Here is a 22,541-nt window from a genome sequence, read left to right on the forward strand (position 1 = left end):
AAGCAAGTTACAATTCAATAAGTTATTCCCCACATTTAATGACCAACAAGTTTGGATTTAACGCAACTTAAATTTTACCAAAACGGAAACTTTATGAACCTGTTTTGAAATACCTGTGGTCGAACCGAAATTTTTGAATTGCTTCAAAGCGAAACCGGAACTGGACCGTATTCCGAAAGAAATATTGAACCCGAACCGAACCTGAATTGCAAGAGTCAAACGATTCGACTCCCTTGTTCTGTACACAATTAATGCAAAGGTACTAATGCTCTTTTCACGCTTCATTGCTGACGGAGCACATAAGCTCGGCAGATATGCTGCGGTCAGCAAAATCGTGTCAACTTGGAAAGCCTATCTTTGACCTTTTGTCCGAACAGTAAAGGTCCACAACTCCACATGCTAATATTTTTAGTTGATTCACGCCACATTACGAATTTCCTTTATTCGGGTTGAAAAGTGGAGTGACGCTAAGTCATTCTATTGCAACAGAGTTAAGTTTGGTTATTGCAGCTTCTGCAGTTTTAAGTTGGCGGAGCCTGAACCTTTAGTTTTATGAACGTCAGATGCGTCGGCCTGGTGTTGTAGGTAATTTGTAGCATTTATGAAAAAGCAAACCCTAAGCTATATTTCATATGCAAAAATAAATGGCGCTCTTTCACTTATGTACGTGAAAATTAATAAAAAAAAAACTTTCTTGAAATGCCGCATACCACAACGCATATTGTTTGGGTTAGGATGCGGGTTAGCGTTTGTTGAGGGTGGGTCAAGTTATTATTAATAATAAACATAATATTACTTGACCCAACCTCACCCAAACGCTAACCCTAACCCAAACAATATGCGTTGTGGTATGCGGTATTATTTTGTTTTGTTTTTTGCATAACTTTTCACGTACATAAGTGAAAGAGCGCCAAATAAATGTATGTTAACCAATTAATGTACGGCCGATTTTTTGTGTTCAACTATAAAACATTGGTAAAATGAGTTTAAAAGTCTTCAGGTGATATCTATTATGTGGTTTTAAAATTAAAATTCGTTACAGATTAGTGAAACTATACTAGCATTAACTATATTTTAGGAAGTTATAAAATGTCAATGTTAGCGCATACCCTGTTATTAGCAGTTGCAACTACTGTAGTTTTTGCAAATGATGTACAACTTTATGATAAGGCCATCCACATTCGGCCAGACGGCGTTGCTACATGCAATGAATTTTTCCAAGGAGATCCATGGCCCAAACTTCTAAATACCAGTGATGCTCAGCCAGTAAAGCTTTGTCAAAATCAAAACAAAGGCAATAATGCGGTGGTGTTTGCAACTTTGTTCAGCACTAAATACCGAATCCCACTGTATACTGCCAATGTTGTAACATTACATCATATCTCTGGCAACCCAAGACCTGATGATTATTTATGGAAACGAGTTTCTTCTTCTCTTTGCAATTTTAACATTCCTCCAACAAATGCATTTTTTTCTGAATTACAAACTGTCAGGAAATCCAAACTTAAGCAATGTGGCAAACTTCAAGCTGTTGACAATGATTATGAACACAACAAGCTTCATTTTGACAGAGGACATTTATCCCCCAATGGCATAAACAACCAAAATAAAACTAAGCAATGGGGTACATTTACACTAACAAATGCAGCACCGCAATATCCAAATTTTAACAGAGTTTCTTGGATGGAGTATGAATGTGTTACTCAGTTTACCATTCTTCAACTTGTACCAGGTGAAAGAGTGTTTGTTATAACTGGAACACTTGGCTCTGCCCTTGATAAGAACAATAAACCAATTTGGATGAACTCTGATCAAAAGAGTGATAAAAACCAGGTAAAAGTTCCGGGATTTTATTGGAAACTTGTTTGTTATCCTGGAAACATTACACAGGGGAAGTTGCCTTGGGGATATGCTTTGATTGAAAAAAATGAAAACATAAAGAAGAAAGCTCATATGTCATCTTATATCACTATAAAGCAGTTTGCTTACCAATATTTCAAAGATCCCCCATTTGCACCAAACTGCATGAATGCACCTTTAGGTGCATTTGAAACGTTTATGATAAACAATGCACGTATAGTGGAGAAAAAGTGTGCAGTATCTGAATAAAGGTAATCTTCTAATTTTAATTCTTAATTTTCTTTTCTATGCAGATAAAACCATGACAACACAAAAAGATCATGCCAAATGTACCACTTTTTTGTACTATGTCTGTATAACTAACTTTAATAACAATGGTCAATTTATTTTATTTTTCACACTGTATCTTTTTATTGTATTTTTATCGCTTAAAACATGTGAATTGCTGCCTATTCATAACAATGTGTTTTCCCAAGCTTAAATTGATTACTCTGTTGTTTTTGCCTGTATTTTGATATGTGCAATTCTTCCTTTTGCCTTTTTAACTTGTTTATATATCCTAGGTGTTTAAAAATTGTATTGGATGTTAATGCAGAATAAGGTTAATGTCGCATAACATGAATAACAGTAAAGATGACAACAGTGATATGGTCCAAGCCTCTGTCAAACGTATTCTCGAGGCTGCTACAGATGGAAATGTTACAGCACTACAAGATAACAAGAATGTTCTATTGTCAGTTACCACTGAATGCAGAAATAAAAAAGGTTGGACCCCGCTCATGCTGGCAACAAGGAATGGTCACATTGAAGCGATGGAATTCCTGCTTCGCCTTGGGTACAATACATAAAGATACTGTTTTTATTAGTCATATTATTACCGAATATTGTTTTATTAACTAGTACTATATATATATGTATCTATACATATATCTAATTTATAGTAGTAGAAGCAAATAGAGGAATATATTTTGATAATTTAACTAGATTTTAAATGACCTGTCTAACGTTGCATTGCAGTTTTCACTTTGGTATTGCTAATGTTTAAAAAACATGTTTTGAAATAATCTAAACTGCTTTTCAATTTACCACTGATTTGCACTAACAGTGTAGTCCATGCTTGCTGTACTTTAAGCACGCACACGGGTTGATGCTTGATTGTTAGTTAATTTTTTTGTAATTGTTTACCCAGGGCAGATGCTAAAGCAATTAACAAAAGTGGACAAACACCATTAGATATTGCTACATTTTGGAACCAGAATGGTGCAAGGAATACTCTGAACTTGTTTCTCAATCCAAATTCTTTGAATTATGAGTTGCTAAATCACTTCAGCCACACATGTGTGGATCGTCAATCCTACAAACGGACTGATGAAAACCACATAAGAGAAGTCAAGGAATCTGAAAAGGCAAGATACATGGTGTTTGCCGACTTGAAATTGCTCATTACTAAAAACAAACCACCACAAAGGGGTACTCATACAATATTACTAGGCTGGAATGAAGTTAAAAAGTATCTCCAGTCTTTTAAAAATGACCTTATTTTCATTGGTGTTGGCAACATTGAAACTGGCAAGCTACTTCGGGAAACACCTACCTCAGATCAAAGTGACCTTGCTTACTTTGCTGTAAATTTTAAACAGGTATATTTGGATGTTTATATTAGTGCGGAAAAAAATTCACAAAAAACGTATATTTCAGTGACTTTTAATTTCACTAAACTTTTATCAATAACAAAATCTAGGTTAGAATCATGTATTGTATATTGGTTTCATATATAATTTAAAACTACCAGGATCTCTCAGAAAGCGATTTTCCCATCGCACATCTAAATGGAGAGTTTGTTGGACCTAATATGAACCCTGGACTTATGTTTCTAAGAAAAGAGGAGTCTGGAGTTGTTGCGCAAGCGAAGTCTGTTCTGGCATGGCATGACAAGTAGGTTTAGTGTTTTCCAAATTAAAAGCAGTGTACATTGTTTAAGATTATAATAATTCTGATTAGCAAACATAGTAGAGACACCAATGGTCAACCTCCATACCTGATATAGGTAGTGCTGATAAACACATTTATAAACATGTCATTACTCCAAGCAAAAAGCTTGTATTTCAATTGTTCAAATATTTAGGAAGTGATATGTTATGAACAGCCAACCCATTTTGTTACCTTAATCAATAAATTTTTGAAAGGTGCAAAACCAAAGATGCTTTTCCAAATTTCTCGTCCTTGTCAAATAATACATTAAGCAGTCATTAACTTTTTGCATTTTTATTAATGCTTTTTGTTTTTATTTTATTGACCAGATACGTGTTTTGTCCTACTTGTGGTAGTACCACCAGCATTGGTGACTCTGGTTACAAAAGGATTTGTGCCAATGGAGATTGCATTAGTCACAAGGGAGCACAAAACACCTGTTTTCCAAGGTGACAATATATTGACCGCTAAAAGTAAAATAATCCTAAAATTATTTTTAATAATGGCCTTTTTTAATGGCCTTTTAACTCTCAAAAAACACAATACAACTCAAATGCCAAGCAACTGGGCTTTGCTATATTTATTTATAATTTTACCATCCACAGTTTAGTTCCAATAGTGTGTTAATACTTTAATAGGTAAGAACTCTTCACTGTATTGTATTGTTGAGCTAGTGGTTATCTATAATTATGGCAATTTTATAGTTGCCTTGTTTAATTTGTTCTAACTATATGTGCAGAACTGATGCTGTTGTTATTGCATTGGTAATATCGAAAGATGGCAGCAAGTGCCTGCTCTGTCGCCAAGGACGTCACCCTCCAAGGATGTATTCCTGCGTTGCTGGATTCATGGAACCAGGTAAGCATTTCGCCGATGTACATGATTTTTTTTGGCAGGTATGCTACAATATTTTACCTTTTTGTGCTGCATTTATATTTTTCCTGTGCTTAAGTATGGGAATCGTTCCTTTGTTTTCTATAGAGTCATTTGTTTAAATGATATTGTGATTACGTGGCTTAACAAAGCATTCCTATAAGTCTTTAAAGTGTTTCCAACACTATGAACGTAATGTTGAAGATAAAGAGTTGTCAATCATTTGTGGCGATTTTTACCACACCGAGGTTTGGACTATGTACACTGGCTTATCTTATTGACTCGTGATACCGTTATAGTTCAACACTGGTATTTTTGCTTAAGACGCGTGTTTGGCTTTGACTCATTTAAGTGGATTGTGTTTGCCTCAAGTGTAGAACTTTTTTGTTTTCCAAAATCTGCAATTACGTTCGTAAGGCTTAACAAAGAGCTTAGCTGCGACGCGTTATATGAATAGTGACAAAAAGTAGCAAATAAAACCCTTAACCACAAACAACAACTTAACGTGCCAGCCGTAACCAATGCTTTTATCATTGCTACAAATATGACAATATTAGTAAGTGGAGCTAATTTGAATAACAGCCAGTTGTTTGAAATGACGATTATATGTTAATAAAAAATGGAATGTTTAAATCTGTCACGGTTATGCTTGTTATTTGTATCACGAAGTATATACACCTCAAATTAATATGTGTTATACCGTTTTCGTATGAAGGGCGAAACAACTTATGTTGTATTTTTTGACGTTTCGAACAAATCGAAGAGATACGAATTATCACATGTTGCTACTTTTAAGCCTTCTCCACTGTACATTATCGCTAATTTAAATACAAGGGAAGTTCGTTTAAGCAACACGGGAAATGACGTTTTGCGTCCTTTATGAACTTAGAGCTGTATAATTAAAGAGCTTTCGGTTCCTGGGCTTATCAATCGCAAAACGAAAGTTTGTAATAAAATCGAGATCGTTTTTTTTTTATCTATATTCGCTCACTTTATTCTCCGAAAATAAAACGAAGTTTTAAACATCGTGAATTTTACTGTGACCGACGAGCCAAAATGAAGCACTCTTTTTCCTTCACGGACAAGCGCGGTAACTTTCGACGTGATTTGAGTTTATTTTCCGTTTTAAGGTGAAACAATCGAAGATGCGGCTCGACGCGAAGTCATGGAGGAGACTGGCGTTAAGGTTGGTGTGCTAAAGTACCACTCGTCCCAGCCCTGGCCCTTCCCGTCCAACATTATGATCGGGCTCATCGGCAACGCCCTGTGCGATGACATCACGGTCGATGAGGTCGAGATAGAGGATGCAAGGTAAAACTCAAATTGGACAAATTCGTTCATTCGCTAGAACAGCATTTCTCAGCCTTTCATGGCTAGTGGCAGCCCTACAAGATTTTTTCGTAGGTAGTTTACTAGAATATCACAATAAACGGAACTGGAACAACCCACATCAACTCTATACAACGTTGGAAGTTACAATTTGGACTTATTCCGCTCAAGTCTTACACAAAAAGTTGTAAGAGTCTAGCACAAACAGATTCCTAAAGATGCACAAATATCTCTCGGCACCCTTTAGGATTAGAAATGGCACTTGTAGGACAGCCGAGTAAACGACCTACCTTTATTAAACTAAAATCTTCCATCGCCATATTATACGTGCTTGTTTAGCAGCTGGATAGGGCGCGCTACTAATCTTTAAAATAGACAGTTTGTCAGCTCGAGGTGCTTGGTTTTAATTATAGGCGGCACAGTAGTCTTGGTACGGGACAATTTATCCATTCGTTGCTACCGAGCTTATTTACCTCATATTTTTTGCAGATGGTTTGATCGCGCGGAAGTAGCTACCTCACTTATCGAAGGATTCAAGCGACCAGAGGGGCTTATCGTCCCTCCACCTTACGCCATCGCTCATCAGTTGATGAAAGCCTGGCTGCAAATGTCACCTAATTTATAAAGTTGATTTTATTAGCAGACGCTTTAATTCCTCTTATATTAATACAAAGGTGCAATTTTTCTAATAAAATCCTAATTCGATCGCAACGTATTTTACCGTAAAGATGGCTGCTAAAACAGAAAAGTGGAATGCATAATGTGCAAACAAGCTTAAGCAATACAATGTTAGGCAAACGATGATTTACAAGTGCTCGTATGGTAATTTATTATTCACAAAAAGGAATGGTAAAATAAAACTTACTTTCTACCTCCTAAAAATGTTCATGCAGCGAAAATATTGCGAAAAGTAATTTTGGCAAACAAGCGTAGATTCTCAATACGTCACACGAAATCATGAAAAAGTAGAGTAGGGTAAGCCAGTGCTAACTTTTTTACCTTTGCACAGCAAAGGAATTCGAACAGCGAAAGTCAGATGATAAAAAAATAGTAGACAAAAGTGGGTGCATATTAAAAGGAATAAGTTTTGCCCTTTAAGATTAATGGTTTTAAATGGTAGAATATTTTTGTTTTTCGTTTGTAACACAATAAACAAAAACTCAAATTAGCGATTGGTTTAAATATCCATAATTAACGTCTCTGGCATCTCTGTATGCGCAACAATATTTACAAAATTAAAAATAATCACTTGTGCAAGAAATGCAAAAAAAATATTACTGCAATGTTCCATTCCATGAAAGGAAGTATAACATAGTATAACAGGCGCACTAGCAAATAGTGCACAACAAACCAAAAGCGTCGAAGAATTTGCAAAAAAGTAATGTGCTTAAAACTTTTTAGCAGTTTTATACAGGCACAAATATATATAAGACTGAAAAAAACAATAAAATAGGTAGAAAACTCAATGCAGCATTGATTCCAATAACCCGACAATATAATACCATCGCAGGAATAAAAGATAAAACGGTTTAAATATTCGATACATAAGTTTTGATAGTACTGGCCTAAAAAAACTTAATACGGGGCAAATCCCAATATCCCGATAATAACAACAACGCAGATATAAAAGCAACAAGTTTTTAAAAATGCGATACACATCATAAAATAGGGCTCGCCTATGTAAACTTTTTGAGTAGTTGATACTAAAAAGTTTTTTCAAACGTTTGTATTTGGCAATTAGTGCTGTTTAGCGACCAATCCACGTAGAGATTGTCCAACCGGAACACTTGCTTAGGAGTCAGTATAAGAAGGGTAAAGTGCCATGTTGTTGAAATCGGGTTGGGCGTAAGCTGCAGCATTTCCTGGCTCCATCATGCTCGCCATAGCTTCCTAGAAAAATTAAAAAACAGATATTGATTACTGAATATGTTCATTTACATGGTATGTGTACGCGCAATCGAATTAAATATATTCTCCAATAGACCTTGTACTTTATATTCTATATTTATCGAGCATGTTGGACGTACTATCGACATACTGTTGGTCGCTTTAGGATCAAGGGGTGGAGGCATTTATAAACACCATTTTCGACTAGTGATTGTTCTTTTTTCGACTAGTGATTTGTCATTCTTTGTTTAACTCAGAACCAGTTAATGACTGCTTCAAGTTTCGTATGAGGTACTACAACAATTTTAGTGTATCGAAAAAATTCAAGCGTCAGCAGTCTTGCGACTTCCTTGATGCAAGGTTTTCAAAGTCAGTAGCAGCGGTTAAAGTAGACCGGATTGGCCAGAAAGGGGTCTCATGATACGCTGTACTTGTAATCTTTTAATGTCCATTGCGTTACGTCCCTTATGGATATATTTTTTTTGCAAATTTTGAATTGTAAACCAATACTAATAGATATTTCAAACTATGGCTGTGTTTTCGGTTGGAGCACATTTCCAATAATTACAATACCAGCAGTCCAAGAAATGTTTTTATTATACTAAGTTTAAGGAGACGTAAAACGCTTTTTGGTTACATTTATAATTGTTACAATTTTTTTAAATCTTTGGCTTTTAACGGGGACGGTACGACATATTACGTAGTAATAAAGAGGCCACAGCTTTAAGGAGCTTTCGTGAACTGTGTGTCTCGAGAGGTTGTCAAGTGTGTCGCGTAACCTTTTGGTATTTTAGAATATAACCTATTTGTATTACAAACACGCATGGTTGAATGCATACCATTCATTAAAAATTGACGTTATTAAAGCATTTAGCTAAACCAATACCTTGCATGTGTTGCGTTATAAAGTTGTTGTTTTGTAGAAATTGTGCCGGGAATATTTTTTGACTTTTTTCTAGGCTTTCATTAAAATTAGATCGTGATAAATTGAGGCAATTGATTTGACGTGCATCAAGCGCTTCGCTGTGTTGTTGCCAATTTTAAATTACTGAAGGGTTTTTCTTTACACTGGAGACTGCTCGCGTGGGCCGCCTCTTTATTAAACCGCCCAGAAAACGATTTGGCACCAGTAGTGCTGTTTTATTGGAATATTACGCTAGTCGATTTATCGCTGCTTATATACTGACACCTTATGTTACTCATATTATGGAAATTATTTGATAAACCTAATTTAGACACAATCAGCGGCAAACAGAAGAGTCGACCGGTGTCTTTGTTGTTTAGAGCAGGCTCCACGTCTTCCGTTTAGGACAAAATGACAATGTTACTCCACTTTAAACGGTACTTATATTTTAGCAATAGTGTTTCGCTCTCCAACAAGGATGTCAAGTTGTCAGAAACCTTACTTTATACTTACAGCGCACTTATAATAATCAGACATGTTAAAAATAGCATGCATTTTTCGCAAACGATGAAGATTTGCACATAATTCCAACATATCATTAAACTTTAAATTGGCAAACAACCTATTTAACCGGACAGCGTCGGTTATTTCGTCTAGTTTGACCAGTGGTTCTCAACCTGTTGAACAAGGCTTTTTAGGTGGTACACGAGCAGCGGAGTTCAACAAAAAAACTATAAAAAGCGTCAGTCACAATGAAAAGACAGTAAGACACTAACTATGGTGGAACGGGTTAAATTTCTTAATCTTATCAGTTTTTGCATTTAATTCCCCTAATTAGAGGTTTTGTCAATTTAAACCAGGGATCGGCAACCTACAGCCCGCGGGCCGGATCCGGCCCGCCGATGAAATTCATCCGGCCCGCCGCCTCTTTGACAAATTAGGCACGATTCCATTTTAAATACTTTTTAACTATTTTAACTACGTAGGCGTGAATGATCCTTCTCCATTCGGTTTGTTTACGTTTTGACATTGTCTTTTGAAATATAGATCAGCGCTTCTTAACTGTTGCGGACAAACGGAAAACGTATTTACAAATATTGGATATATATTTTTTAGCACTTTTTTATTTTTTATTGTCGGCAATGTAGGCTAATGAAAACTTGCAAGAAATTGCGTTATACTAAAATAAAATCTCGCTCGCTTCGCTCGCCAGGTGTGCCCGGACTTTAAAAGGTTGACAAACACTCAACTAGATTAACTAATGTTATTGCGTTTCCTCAAAGTAGTTTTATTACACTTTTCATTAGTAGTATGGATGACGATGTGTGGACTCGGATTTTAAACCAAACAAACGCATTTTATTCGCGCTTGGCGCCAACACTTTATTACTGCCTCCTTAAATGTAATTAAACACGTTTTTAGGCGCAAAAAAGATCCGAGGTCCGCCTGATTCACTGTAGTTTTAACATTTTAATAACATAATTCTTATAGTTAACATTCTGTGCGGCCCGCAGAGACCTTTCTGAGGTTGGTTTTGGCCCGCGACTACGAAAAGGTTGCCGACCCCTGATTTAAACTAAATATACGCGATTATACTGGATTTCAAATTTATATTTGGCACGGGCTTGTTAGAGAACAACAGTCAACAGGTGTTTAAGGTTATTCAATTTATGACGTAAAAAATCAAAGAAAAGTTACGTCATGCCTGAAAATTAATCAGTTGACTCTCTGAAGGCGCACACCTTGTGAAATGTTATTGAAACTATATTACAAAACATGCAAAAAAGGTAGGTCACCTGCTGTTGTTGCTGATAGGCGTCTCGCAGTGGATGATGCGATGCCCCTGGGTAGGGCACGACAGGCGGGGAGGCTTGGTAAGCTGCTGCTGCATTGAAAGTTGCCCCCGACGCATGTTGGCCTGTTACTGGGAGTGTAATAATCAGTTTAGCACGGACCACTCGAAACAGTTTTAACAAGGACAACTCGCAAAAATATTATATTTGAGACAGTGAAGATATTGGTTATTTGTTGCGTCTATTATATACAATTCACAAATGTTTAAAATCCTATTTTTACTATTTATTACCTAGGCTCGATATTTTTCCAAACACATGGCAAAATAGTCAATCAGAATCCTGGTAAAGCTTATGTCAATAACTTCATGACAATGTTAGTTTGTTTATGTTATTAAAAAAATTAAAATTATCCATTGATGAAAACACATAAATAAATGATTTGGTTAAATAATACTTACTGCATTAATAATATATCTTAATTATATGCAACAGACATGTTGTATAGACAAAAAAATAATAAAATTAGTAACTAAAAATACTATCTCACTTAAGTTTGATGGAAATCGTTCAGCGGCCGTATGTTGTGGCTGATATTGGGTGGCTGACGGTGCAACTGTACCAGGGTGGTTCCAGCCACTTGCCTGGCCGGGTGAGTGGAAATGCTACAAAATAAAAATAATTAAATAACATCTGTTTGTCACATTACTCACAACGTCAGAATTTTTTTTTTTTTTGGAGTAAAATTTTTCTAACTCTTCTATAAAGATGAATGTGTTGTTTTTCGTTTAACTAAATCATTTGCAGTCAACTGCTTTAATGATTTGGTGAGATAGGCTTTAAATCGGTTAAGACTTATGCAGTTCTTAGCACTCAGAAGACCTTTTTTGCTTTACAGGAAGAAACTATTTTGGGTTGATGGAGGATACATGCAGTGTTCCCTCTTACGAAAATTTTCTACTGCGCAAATATTTTTTGTAGTGCGCAAGAATATTTTTGTAGTGCGCAAGAATATTTAAAGGCTGCGTTGGCAGGGGCCCGCGACCGATCAATGTTTTTTGTACTGTGGCGAGGCGTGAAAATGTTAAAGATGACGTCACGAAACCCATATTTATAATTAATAAACTTGCATGTGCAACTGCAATCGAGTTAAATATGTTCAAGGATACAGCAACAAAGCGATGGCGCGCAAAAAGAACCGATTATTTGGATTTAATTGACAAAATGTCCAATTTTAAACAAAATAGGATGCGTGATGCCATTAGCGCACAATCAAGAATCACGAACTATTCGCTCATTTGAATTTGATAAGATGATTTTGTCAATTTGTGAGAGCCTTTATTGACCCCACAGCTGTATCTGCACAGAAATCATGTAAAAACTGCAATTGTGTTAAAAATTTACGTCCACAAAAAATGCATTTCGGTTTCATAATCCCGAATTATCGTCAAACACTCCACTGCTTGGTTCGGCACTGTTCTAAACTCATATTTTTCTTGAAGCTTGATTTTGAGTAGACATTTAATTCTACGCGAGATAACAAAAACATACACAGCATGGATTATGAAAACCAATTAGACAAAGTAATTTATTACGTCACGAAGATATTTTAGTTTTAATTTGAGAATGATGTGCGCAAAAGCAAATTTCACTGCGCAAATTGTCTGATTTTGCTGCGCAATTGCGCAGTTGCGAACCTTAGAGGGAACACTGGATACATGCACATATGTCATACGTGCTTGCATAAAAATCCTTCATTGATCGACTGATTCGGTTTGTCTATTAAAGACTCACGAGGTTCTTTAATTTGTTCATGATGATTTAGAAAAGTTTTGATGATGTATGTTCTTATTTTAATTTTTAGAGGGGACAAAAAAAATTCTTTATTTGAGTAAATTATTTCCAATAGCTTTTTATATTGTCACTAACCGCCCATGATTTACCCTTTTTTAGCCCTAAGAATTACTTGCATACATACCTGAGGAGAGTAGTCCATTTCAGCTTCTGGGCTTTTCACAGAAACTAAAACAATAAAAGGTGACACTTTTAGGAAGACATAACTACCTGGGCATATTTATTTCTTAAAATACAGTTAAAAATAATCGGATAAACTACTATCTAACATTGCAAACACATACTGTATTTATCTTTCGTGTAGTTGTAATTGGGATGTTAGTATTGGTACTTGTTCGATACTAGGGCGGTATCAGATACCAATCTAATATAGACATTTCAGCATTAATTTTCGATCAAACACAGTGATTCTACCATAAAAGGTAATTTTGTCTTAAAATAGTACGTTACAACTGTGTAATAGAACTTATTAACGCTAAAGCACCTTATGTAATACTAACCTAAAAAAATAACTTTAAACGTCTTATTTGTATCTGTATCGGACATTCCTAGCTGTAAGACGAGTTTACATAGCATACCTTGGGCCATAGGGTACTGCTGAACCATCTGAGGCGATTGCTCACTCGGTTGGTGAGTTGGATATGAAGGAATTGCTTTGGGTTCCGTTGATACAGGATTGGACACTTCCAATGGTTGGTCTGCACGTGGCTGCCTAAAAAAATAAGGTAAATTACAAAACGGGAAAGTTTGTATATGTTATAAAAATGATTCAACAATTCATAAGTTATTGGATAAAATAATATGTTCAGATAATGATTTGAGTTTAATTGCTTTTATTAGTAGCCCCTTGAGTCAGCGAAACAGTTTTGTGTGGTCATTGATTCATTGCAACTAAAAAATAAAAAAAATTGCGTTACTGGCAGCTTATTGTCACTCCAGGGATATTGCTGACAATTATAGTGTTCATTGTAAAACTATTTGTAAATGATGCAATGCTGAAGTACTTATATTAAGCTTATATATAACAATTGTATAAACTATAAACATTGTACAAGTATATGGGAATCAGATCAATCACCAGACAATAATGATAACAGATGTTGAAGTTTCTGTGGGCACCAAGACAACAATGTGCCCCACAAAAAACTTTTTTAATCCAATATTTTACTTTTCAAGGAAGATTTGTAGCCAAATAAATTTATTGTATCAATATGAAGTTTACAAATGGATTAATGTGTAGTGGTAAAACTGCCATAACAAAATAATGTGGTAAAAGCAATAAGTATAAAATACTTTTTTTTTTATAAATGAGCGTTCTACAGACATAAACAAAACACATGCCGATGAACACTTGATAATTATATAATATTGTCAGATGTAGTCGAACAAATCAATACGTAGGTTTCAGACGCTAAAATGGTGTTTTGTTAATTTAAATTTCTTACTTGACCACTGTATTGGTGCAGACAACATATTCCACTTCATTGTTGTAAGGGTTTTGGAACGCAAACGAGCTAGTCCTCAGCCAAACATACTCTCCTGACTGTGAACGGAATCTGTAGGTCATCGTCATCACCTTAAAACAAGTTTGTCAAATAGGTTGCACTTACCAAAGATGTAGTCTACTTAGTGTGGTGCCTTGAACAAGCAATGTACCAAGATGAACAGTTCCAAATATTTATAATTACCAACAGTAGTTTTTACCAAAAAAATAATTGGGTAGTAATATCTATCTTTGTCATAAAAGGAGAAGCTCCAAGACAGTACTTGGCCTTTTAGAAGAAGAACTTGCTTGAAGCTCTCTGACATATGATCAACATCTTCTGGATGGTAAAAATCCGACGGCATCTTTTTCAGCAATTCCTTGTGAATAAAAATCAAGTTGATCAACCCATTTTTAAATTTAGATATTTTTAAGCAGGGTGTAAATTACACTAGGTGCCTTAAGAAAGTCCAATGTTTTTTTTTAACTGGCTAGAAAATATATACATTGATACAAATTTTTGTAGCCTAACCTTACCGTTGAGATGCATATATTTACGAGTGCTTACATGTGCATAATAAATGATTTATTAGGTAAGATTCACAAAAAAAAGAATATTTAATATTAGTTAAAAACAAGATTTTATGATATTCACCTGAGGCTGATACCCAAGTACGCCAGATACCCGGAGGTCAACAAAGGTAAATGTCCCATCAATTCCATGCCTAGACACAAACTCTGTGGAATCCTGTGCAGCATTCAACTCGGAGATGTTTGGATGACTTGTCATCTGAACAAGGTAGGAATGTATGTATATGTTATATATAAAGTTATTTGATTTGAAATTTAACAGAAAATAAGTTTGGTAACTTTATTGAACGTACGAAGTTAAAAAACAGCCATAACAGTGGCTCAAAAAAGGAGAATACATTGCCAACTTTCAGCTGCCTACCAGCCCCAATTTAAACGCAAAATAACATTTGTTGTCAGTGGCATTTACCTGTAGTCGGGCAACTGCTACCAAACAAAAGTTGCCAGAGTTGTTGCCAGCAGCGCTAAGTGACACCTCATCCATGGCATCAACCTCGGCACCATAACCAGCTGGGGGCCAGGCTCGAATGAACCCAGTAACGTGCATCACTGCATAATGGTCCTTGCCCTCATCCTGTGGACCTAGTGTGTTCCTCCTAAAGGTTTATATACAAAAGCCATTTAGTATATCTTTATATTTTTAAGTAAAAATTGTACTTTAGTGTTGGCTATATTTAAAAATGAATCTATGTACCTTTCTACATTGATAAGATGTAATGTATTTTTTATGGTTTATCAATTTCTAAATATATTAAACTTGACAAAAAATGCTATTGTAATAACATTAAAAAATGCTATTGTAACAACTTTTATGTATTCCACCATTAATCATACTTCTTTTCTAAATAGTATTTAAAACAACAAAATGTGCAGTCAGCAGGCTCTAATTTGTTCAACTTAGGATTTTGTGTCAGACTTTGACATGCGGATTAAGCCCCAGATTGTTGCACTTTTTTTTTGTTCATACAGACTATATTGCGGTGAATCATGATTAGGAGTATCTCACTGAAACTAAATATTAAAATATTTTAAACTTATCACTTACTGGGCTCTTAAGTATCTTGGACGTGTAATGTTGTTTGCCAAAGTTCCACATCTCATTCTACAAATGAATGCACGACGTGAGCCCATGCACATTCGTACAGAGCTCTGCTGACCCTCCTTTTTTACAGTTCCTGTTTTCAGGTCTAACACACGACCTAAAATACAATTCAATTTTTTCACATGTGAAAAACAATATAAATCTAAATTTTAACATTTTAGTTTAAGTTGTGAAAATTACTGCCTTGAATACCTAAATCATCACTTTATTCTAAATATGGGGGGGGGGAGATTTATATATTCATATTAATTCTTCCTTACTTTGTGCATTAAAATTAAATTCTTATTTGAACAATTTCATTTACTAAATGTTTGCCACCTGAGTTTTGAGATTCACTGATGTTAAGCTGCTCCTTCACTTTGGTAACGTCATCAGGATGTATTAAGTCAACCAGTGCATGACCGTTCCAGTCAGATTGAGCCTGCAGAAATTATGTAAATGATTGTGTTTGCTTAAACCAAAAACATAAAGTTCAGCCTAAGAAGGTAGTGTTAGGCTGTTTTTTTAGACTGTTGCAAAACAAAATAAAAACTAGACGGGGGTGCGGTTTTTGTATATTGTGTCAGGGGGTATATTTTCAGGGCTTGGTGTTTTTTGTTTTGTTTTTAATTTAAATTTAAATTTTTTTTTTTATATTTTGTATTTTGCATTGTATATTTTATATTATATATTTTGTATTTTTTTCCTTAACTTGTTTCTGGAAGCAAAAACAGATATGGGCCGACAACTTCTCACTTAACTTCTGGCTATGATGCGAAAGGGGTTCAAATATGGCGTCGTAGTATTTGGGAAATAATCAAAACATATATTTGATAAACATAATTTGCGTAGATAATGCATACAAGCATGTTATTACACTTTAGCTAGCTAACATGTTTAAAAAGCAAATATTATCATTCTGCTAAAATGGTTTAACGTACATGGTTTGCTATACTTTTGCCAACTTTTACTGGGTAAATTTTTACCATGGCTTGGTCCGAGCAATCATAGTTATAACAGACTTTAAATCTGTAGTTTCGAGCAATATATAAAACAAGTTTATGTGCCTAATAAACCACCTTTTAAATTCAAAGTTTTGCCAATTGAAATCCAATAAACGCAATGTTCTTAATATTTATTTTAGTATGACGCCATGTTATAACGTAGCTTTGTAACGTGCTCCCTAATAATGCGTTCAGCTTTATGTTTTGCTTGCTGCGCCCTTGTACAATTTTAATTTGTTAAGGCTTGGTGTTGATATGTTTGATTGGAGTAACATGCGCAACAGTGCCAAATAGAGAGGCGTACACTGCCATCAGATTTCGCATTTAAATTTGCGATGCTAAATATGTTGTGTTGTAAGAGCAATAATTTTTTTTTACTAAGAGAAGCCTCTTTCTAAAAGGCAAGTCGCATGCGCCTAGTTTACGACAAAACACTTCACTGTATGAACGTTGCACGCGCCAGACAATAAAGCGCAGCAGGATACAAGCAGCCGCCTCGTCGCGACACGAGCTGAATAAAGCAAGTGATATTAAAGCATTCTGTATTGCAGTTTTTCTGCCGCTAGATAGGAGTAGATAGCTATTATAAACTAAAGCGATGACGTCACAATATTGATTTTTTGTCCCCCAATCAAAGGCACCTAGGGGTGCAGCCTCATAAACATCGACATTGCACCTTCATACCACTCTACGTCATTTGAAAATTTGAAAGTTCTACGATGTATACTTTTTCTATAATGCTTCGGACAAAAATCGGTCTGAAACATACCAAGCAAACCATAAAAACCAAAAAAGAATAGCGGCAAAAACAAGATATGTCCCGAAAATAAATTTTCGGCCTATATAATACTCCAGACATACCAATGTGCAGTAACTTCTTGTCAAGAGAGTAATACGATAATCTAAATTTGTGACAAATAAAACTTCACAGTTAACTAGTAATCTCACCAACAAAATTAAGTGGTTGCAAATGACTTTATCTTAAAAGATTTATTTTTGTAAAAATCATTAAGGTACAATAATAAATTCATTAACATTGGGTGTAATTTAAACTTTTATGTGTTTCGGCAAACTTGGTGAGCTTTTTAGGTAGTTTTATAACTTGATTACCAAATCTACACGGACATGATAAAACCCAATATGCATTTTTATATTTTTTAATCTTGCATTAAATTTAGATAGCATAAAAGAGATTGATAATCACTACAATGTGACATAACAATACACTTTCAAAATTCCTGTACATATTTTACTTGTTATACCCTAGTATCAAACATTTTCAAAAAAGATACATTAAAATTTAAGTGATTTTTTATTGCAAATGTATGCTAACCTGATTCAATATAGCGGTTACAGTGTCAGAAACATATACAACTTGACTTGTGTCACAAGCTGTCACAAATAAGAATCCATCAGCAGCTTCCAAAACCAGATGCTTTAATTCCTGCAAACCGACAAAACAAATGACAGAAAATAAATTTCACTTAATTTGTTAAACCTAATACAAAGAACTGTTTTTGACTCAGTGGTCCACCAAGTAATAGATTTAACACTATTAATAACATAATGTTAAGAACTACATCTTTTTACCTGGTCAGTGAGAAAAGATGGTTTGTAGTTGTTTTCCATTCCACCTGCCATTGCTCCCCTTAATTGCTTCATGTGAGATACTGCCATCCTCAGAATGGTAAGTTTATCTGGTTTCCTAAGGTTTAAATAATAATAAATGGTAAAACTTACTATGAAATAAATATTCTGTGAACAATCAAAGACAACAACGAATACAACAACTTATCGCATCATAGTGAAAGGCAGGTTATACCATTGAGAAAAATATTGAGATAAGAGAGAAATTCGCAGATGGTGTTACAAAACTTTTAGCTAGTATTTTGTCGTCCATGACAATGCCAATTATAACTAGGGATGTTCAAAGTAGAATCCCAAGGTATTCTAGAATAATAGGTTTCGAATCTAGAATAACGAATCCAGAATAGCGAATCCTAGTATATTTTTATTAAATTATTTATCCTCAATTTTGTTTGGGGAAGGGATTAATCTTAAGCTACCCTACAGGGCCCACAATCACAGCAATAAATCGCCCAAACAATTTGCCAACATGTGTACATTATAAAAAATCTCCCATATGTTTAGCATTCTTAACAACTGTCATCTGAAGCCGTTCTGTAAACTGTAATATTTAAACTGTCCAGGTTGTTGCCAAAACTTTTTGCCAATAGTGAGTACAATGCAACACTGCACACAGAAGTCTTAAGCAATTCGGTCCTGTTTTTGAAAGGATTGTTGAGTCTTCTTAGTGCTTCTCTTTTGACTAGTCAAATGATGTACTGCAAAGAATACAAAGTTACTATTGATATAACGAATTCTTGACAATTACGTTGTGCATAACTGCATAACTTCGCTGAATATTGGCCTAAAGTTGACCTTAAGTAACCCCATAGCGCATTTTGTGGGCGGCCAGCACGTTTTGCAACGTAATATTACTTTTGCAACTTAACACATTTAGGGAATTTGCGAACTCCACACCAGACATTACATGTTAGCCTCTCGCCCAATAACGCTTGATTGACACTTAATTATTAGACGAACGTTATCGCGAGACGCGGTAATTGGTCGCCCAAAAAACGCTGACACTGCACTACCAGGTTACATTTAAAGCAAGCACTATAAATTGGTCGCCGCAGCGACAGGCCAACTTACCACACGCGTTTGTACAATTAGGCGCGACGGTCGGCGGTAAAACGTTAAATTATATCGGTTCCAATTACCCGAAATAAACGGCAGAATTGGATTCGAATTTCATCTGGATTCGAATCCAAGGATTCGATATTCTACTTTGAGCATCCCTAATTATAACTAGTATGTTTAACCATGTATGTAATTAAATTATATCTCAATGGTACTAAACCAATATTTAAACCACAAATTATTGTCTGGAAAAACATATAACATATATGCATACAGTACCTTGCCAGAGCAGAACATGTTGGGACCATGTCGGACAACTCTGTAATGTAAGCTGTCATTTTATTTCGGCGCCGCCGCTCTATCTCCGAATGGTTTTCCCTGGCAAACTTTTCTTTTTCCTTTTGTGACATATCGTCAATGTTTTTTCTGTGGAACAAATATATTTTAGTTGCCCATATTACAGTTAGTCCTGAGAGGATTGTTTGTAAGTAAACATTAGAGGATCGGTTTAAAATAAGAAAGACTATAGAGATAGATGTATTTCATTACTTGTTTTGGGTGTTACCCCGGCCTAATTTTGTTTTGTTTTTTATAGACAAGCCTAAATATTGAACATGACTATGATACCATTTGCATACTTATATTTGCAAAATCTTTCAGAACAACTTGAAAGTTGGTATTTTAACAATTGATTAAAGAACAATCATACAAACAGTATGTCCAGACACATGACAAAATGCCAAGCATAAATGTGAAAACGATCAATACAAAATCTAGAAATTATTTTGCTACTTCAAACTAAAATATTTCTATATATATATATATATATATGAATCTCAACTTATTAACACTTTATGCATAACTTTTACTATTTTTGTTTTTAAATAACAGACAAATATTTAAAAAAAAATTTTGTTTGTTAATTTCATTTGTAAATTGTTATTTTTTAAAAGGGTTAGGGGCAATATATCAGGTTCTTCAAAGGTTTAACTAAGTTAAAAGTTTAAGGACCATTCTATTTCAATAAACCAGAATAAAGTAAATAAAGCAAATTACACACAACTAATTAATATGAAATATGCAGCAGGGTTGGCCTTAAGCACTCGCCCGCTCGCCAATGCGAGTGCAAGTCGCTCCGGGCGAGTGCCGATTGACACCCACTTGGGTTTTCGGCGAGAAATTTAATTAGGTGTAGGACAACTTGTGTTGAGCACTACTACTAAGCGAAATATTACTTAGCGCCAGTTATTTCCTAAACACTAAGACGCAAATCTTCAACACTACACAAATAATAAGGTTAATCGAAGTCACGTTCGAAGCTCGTAATACAGACTCTTTGTCCCGTTTAAAAAAAATCGTTTAACTGCAAACAATCAAAACGTCATTGCTGCAGTGGCAAATAGTTATAAGGTTATAAGGTTAAATCTGTACAAAAATAATGAAAACATATTTTTGCGCCCAGTGCTTAAAAGAAATAAGGATGAAAAGGCAACAGCACTTGATAGTTGTTGTCAAAACCAAATGTTAAAAATCTGTAGCTTTTACCAAGTGTAGTAGTTTATCAAGTCTTATTCATTTATTTTTCACATTATCCAAAACCTTGTAATCAGAATTGATATTTGTAGACAAAAAAAAAACTAACTTAACACCCAATTATATCTTCAGCAGAACGAATACTTATATACAACACAGATGCAGCACACAAACATAATTAGTAGCATAAACCTGTTAGCTAAAATAAAATGAAAATTCAGCTTCTTTATCTAAACTAACCTTTGTTATATTTACAGCCAAATTTGGCTCAACACTATGTATGCTGTACCAACAAGTAAAATAACCAGCAAACTTGCAGAAACAGGGCAAAACCGTTTACTAGCAGAAGAGAAAAGTTAAACTGCTCTGTTCAGTACCATCCATCAAACATGTCAAGGATGTCATAATCCTAAAAAGGCACGATCGTGGCATATCCTGCCTGTTGTTGATGCACACGATTTGTAAGTTTATCTATTATATTCCCTTAAGTTTCCTGAATCACATTCATCAAATTATGCAGTTGTTTTGCATACACCACTTTAAATTCTAGGATTGTTGCCCACATTATCTAGAAATGCAGGTACAGAGTGCCAAGTAAATTTAGCATTATATTTAAGAGTTTGGACAGAAATGCAATTTACAGGTTTGAAAGATAACAGTGTTGCTATCATAAGGTGATCATCTGTGCTTTCTGATATTAAAACAAGCTGATTAAGATTTTTTCATTTTTAACACAAAAAAAAGATAAAGTAAAATGGATATATAAAGTAAATTAGTTATAACATAAAGTTTTATTTCGTTTCAAAATTTTTTACACTTATAAATTATGTAAAACAAGACACACTTACTCTCCATCCATGATGTTTTATTGGCAGGTTAAGGATTTTATTGGCAGGATAAGGATTTCACAGGAAAGTTAAAAAGATAATCAGACTGGATAATAACAAGTTCTATAAACTGTTTATGCAAACAAACATTCTGAGAAACATCAGCTGCATTATTATGTAACATTAGCGTACCAACAGACTTAAAAGTAGCAAAACTATTGTTGTAAATTAAAGTAAAGTTAGAAAGTTAGAACATGTATATTGATATAAAATATACTTAAAAGAAACTGCCCGCAGTGCTAATATTTGTGAAATGCTAGTGGTATTACTACAAAATAAGAAAAATAGCTTTTAAGAACGCGTAATCACACAATAGGATGTTACAAAACTGTTATATTATCAAAAGTTTCAAGGAAAGTTGTTATTCAAACAAGAGACAACTACTGCAACATTTAGTAACTAGTTGCTTACAAAAATACAGTTATTTAAGACTCAGAACACAACAGTTACTTTAAATTTTGTTTTGAAGCGATAGTTTTCTACCCGCGGTGTGCCCTGCCAATGCAAGTGCCGGATGACACTAGGGATGTTCAAAGTAGAATCCCAAGGTATTCTAGAATAATAGGTTTCAAATCTAGAATAACGAATCCAGAATAGCGAATCCTACTATATTTTTATTAAATTATTCAACCTCTTGTTTGGGGAAGGGATTAATCTTAATCTACCCTACAGGGCCCACAATCACAGCAATAAATCGCCCAAACAATTTTCTAACATGTGTACATTATAATAAAAAAAAATCTCCCATATTTTTAACATTCTTAACAACTGTCATTTGAAGCAGT

The 22,541-nt window shown here is 34.8% G+C and overlaps 3 protein-coding genes across 5 annotated transcripts; 2 read left to right on the forward strand and 1 right to left on the reverse strand.

The window, feature by feature from the left end:
• Nucleotides 1-1,046: 1,046 nt before the first annotated feature.
• LOC146168868 (endonuclease domain-containing 1 protein-like) lies at nt 1,047-2,423 on the forward strand. Its single transcript, XM_083383527.1, has one exon. It carries the CDS (start codon nt 1,090-1,092, stop codon nt 2,107-2,109), a length of 1,020 nt encoding a protein of 339 aa, XP_083239653.1. The 5' UTR covers nt 1,047-1,089; the 3' UTR covers nt 2,110-2,423.
• A 4-nt stretch (nt 2,424-2,427) lies between these two features.
• Nucleotides 2,428-6,658, forward strand: LOC146168869 (NAD-capped RNA hydrolase NUDT12-like). 2 transcript variants are annotated; one of them, XM_083383457.1, is made up of 7 exons: nt 2,428-2,695; nt 3,055-3,500; nt 3,653-3,795; nt 4,161-4,280; nt 4,571-4,689; nt 5,835-6,015; nt 6,523-6,658. In XM_083383457.1, the coding sequence occupies exons 1-7, from the start codon at nt 2,494-2,496 to the stop codon at nt 6,656-6,658; spliced, it is 1,347 nt and encodes a 448-aa protein (XP_083239583.1). In that variant the 5' UTR covers nt 2,428-2,493. The 2 variants fall into 2 exon arrangements, with proteins under 2 accessions (XP_083239583.1, XP_083239576.1); XM_083383450.1 differs by having other exon boundaries at nt 2,478-2,695; nt 3,050-3,500.
• Nucleotides 6,659-6,843: 185 nt separating this feature from the next.
• On the reverse strand, nt 6,844-22,185 carry LOC146168870 (aryl hydrocarbon receptor nuclear translocator-like). 2 transcript variants are annotated; one of them, XM_083383389.1, is made up of 15 exons: nt 21,718-22,185; nt 19,616-19,762; nt 18,221-18,335; nt 17,964-18,074; nt 15,966-16,068; nt 15,591-15,744; nt 14,955-15,138; nt 14,610-14,744; nt 14,239-14,334; nt 13,917-14,047; nt 13,050-13,183; nt 12,584-12,639; nt 11,168-11,282; nt 10,621-10,742; nt 6,844-7,923 (listed from the first exon to the last, which is right to left on the reverse strand). In XM_083383389.1, the coding sequence occupies exons 1-15, from the start codon at nt 21,726-21,728 to the stop codon at nt 7,825-7,827; spliced, it is 1,713 nt and encodes a 570-aa protein (XP_083239515.1). In that variant the 5' UTR covers nt 21,729-22,185; the 3' UTR covers nt 6,844-7,824. The 2 variants fall into 2 exon arrangements, with proteins under 2 accessions (XP_083239515.1, XP_083239507.1); XM_083383381.1 differs by having other exon boundaries at nt 10,621-10,748; nt 12,596-12,639; nt 14,955-15,141; nt 21,718-22,176.
• Nucleotides 22,186-22,541: the final 356 nt, after the last annotated feature.

Source organism: Ascidiella aspersa, chromosome 1, assembly GCF_963924565.1.
Source record: "Ascidiella aspersa chromosome 1, kaAscAspe10.2, whole genome shotgun sequence".
NCBI lineage: Eukaryota > Metazoa > Chordata > Ascidiacea > Phlebobranchia > Ascidiidae > Ascidiella > Ascidiella aspersa.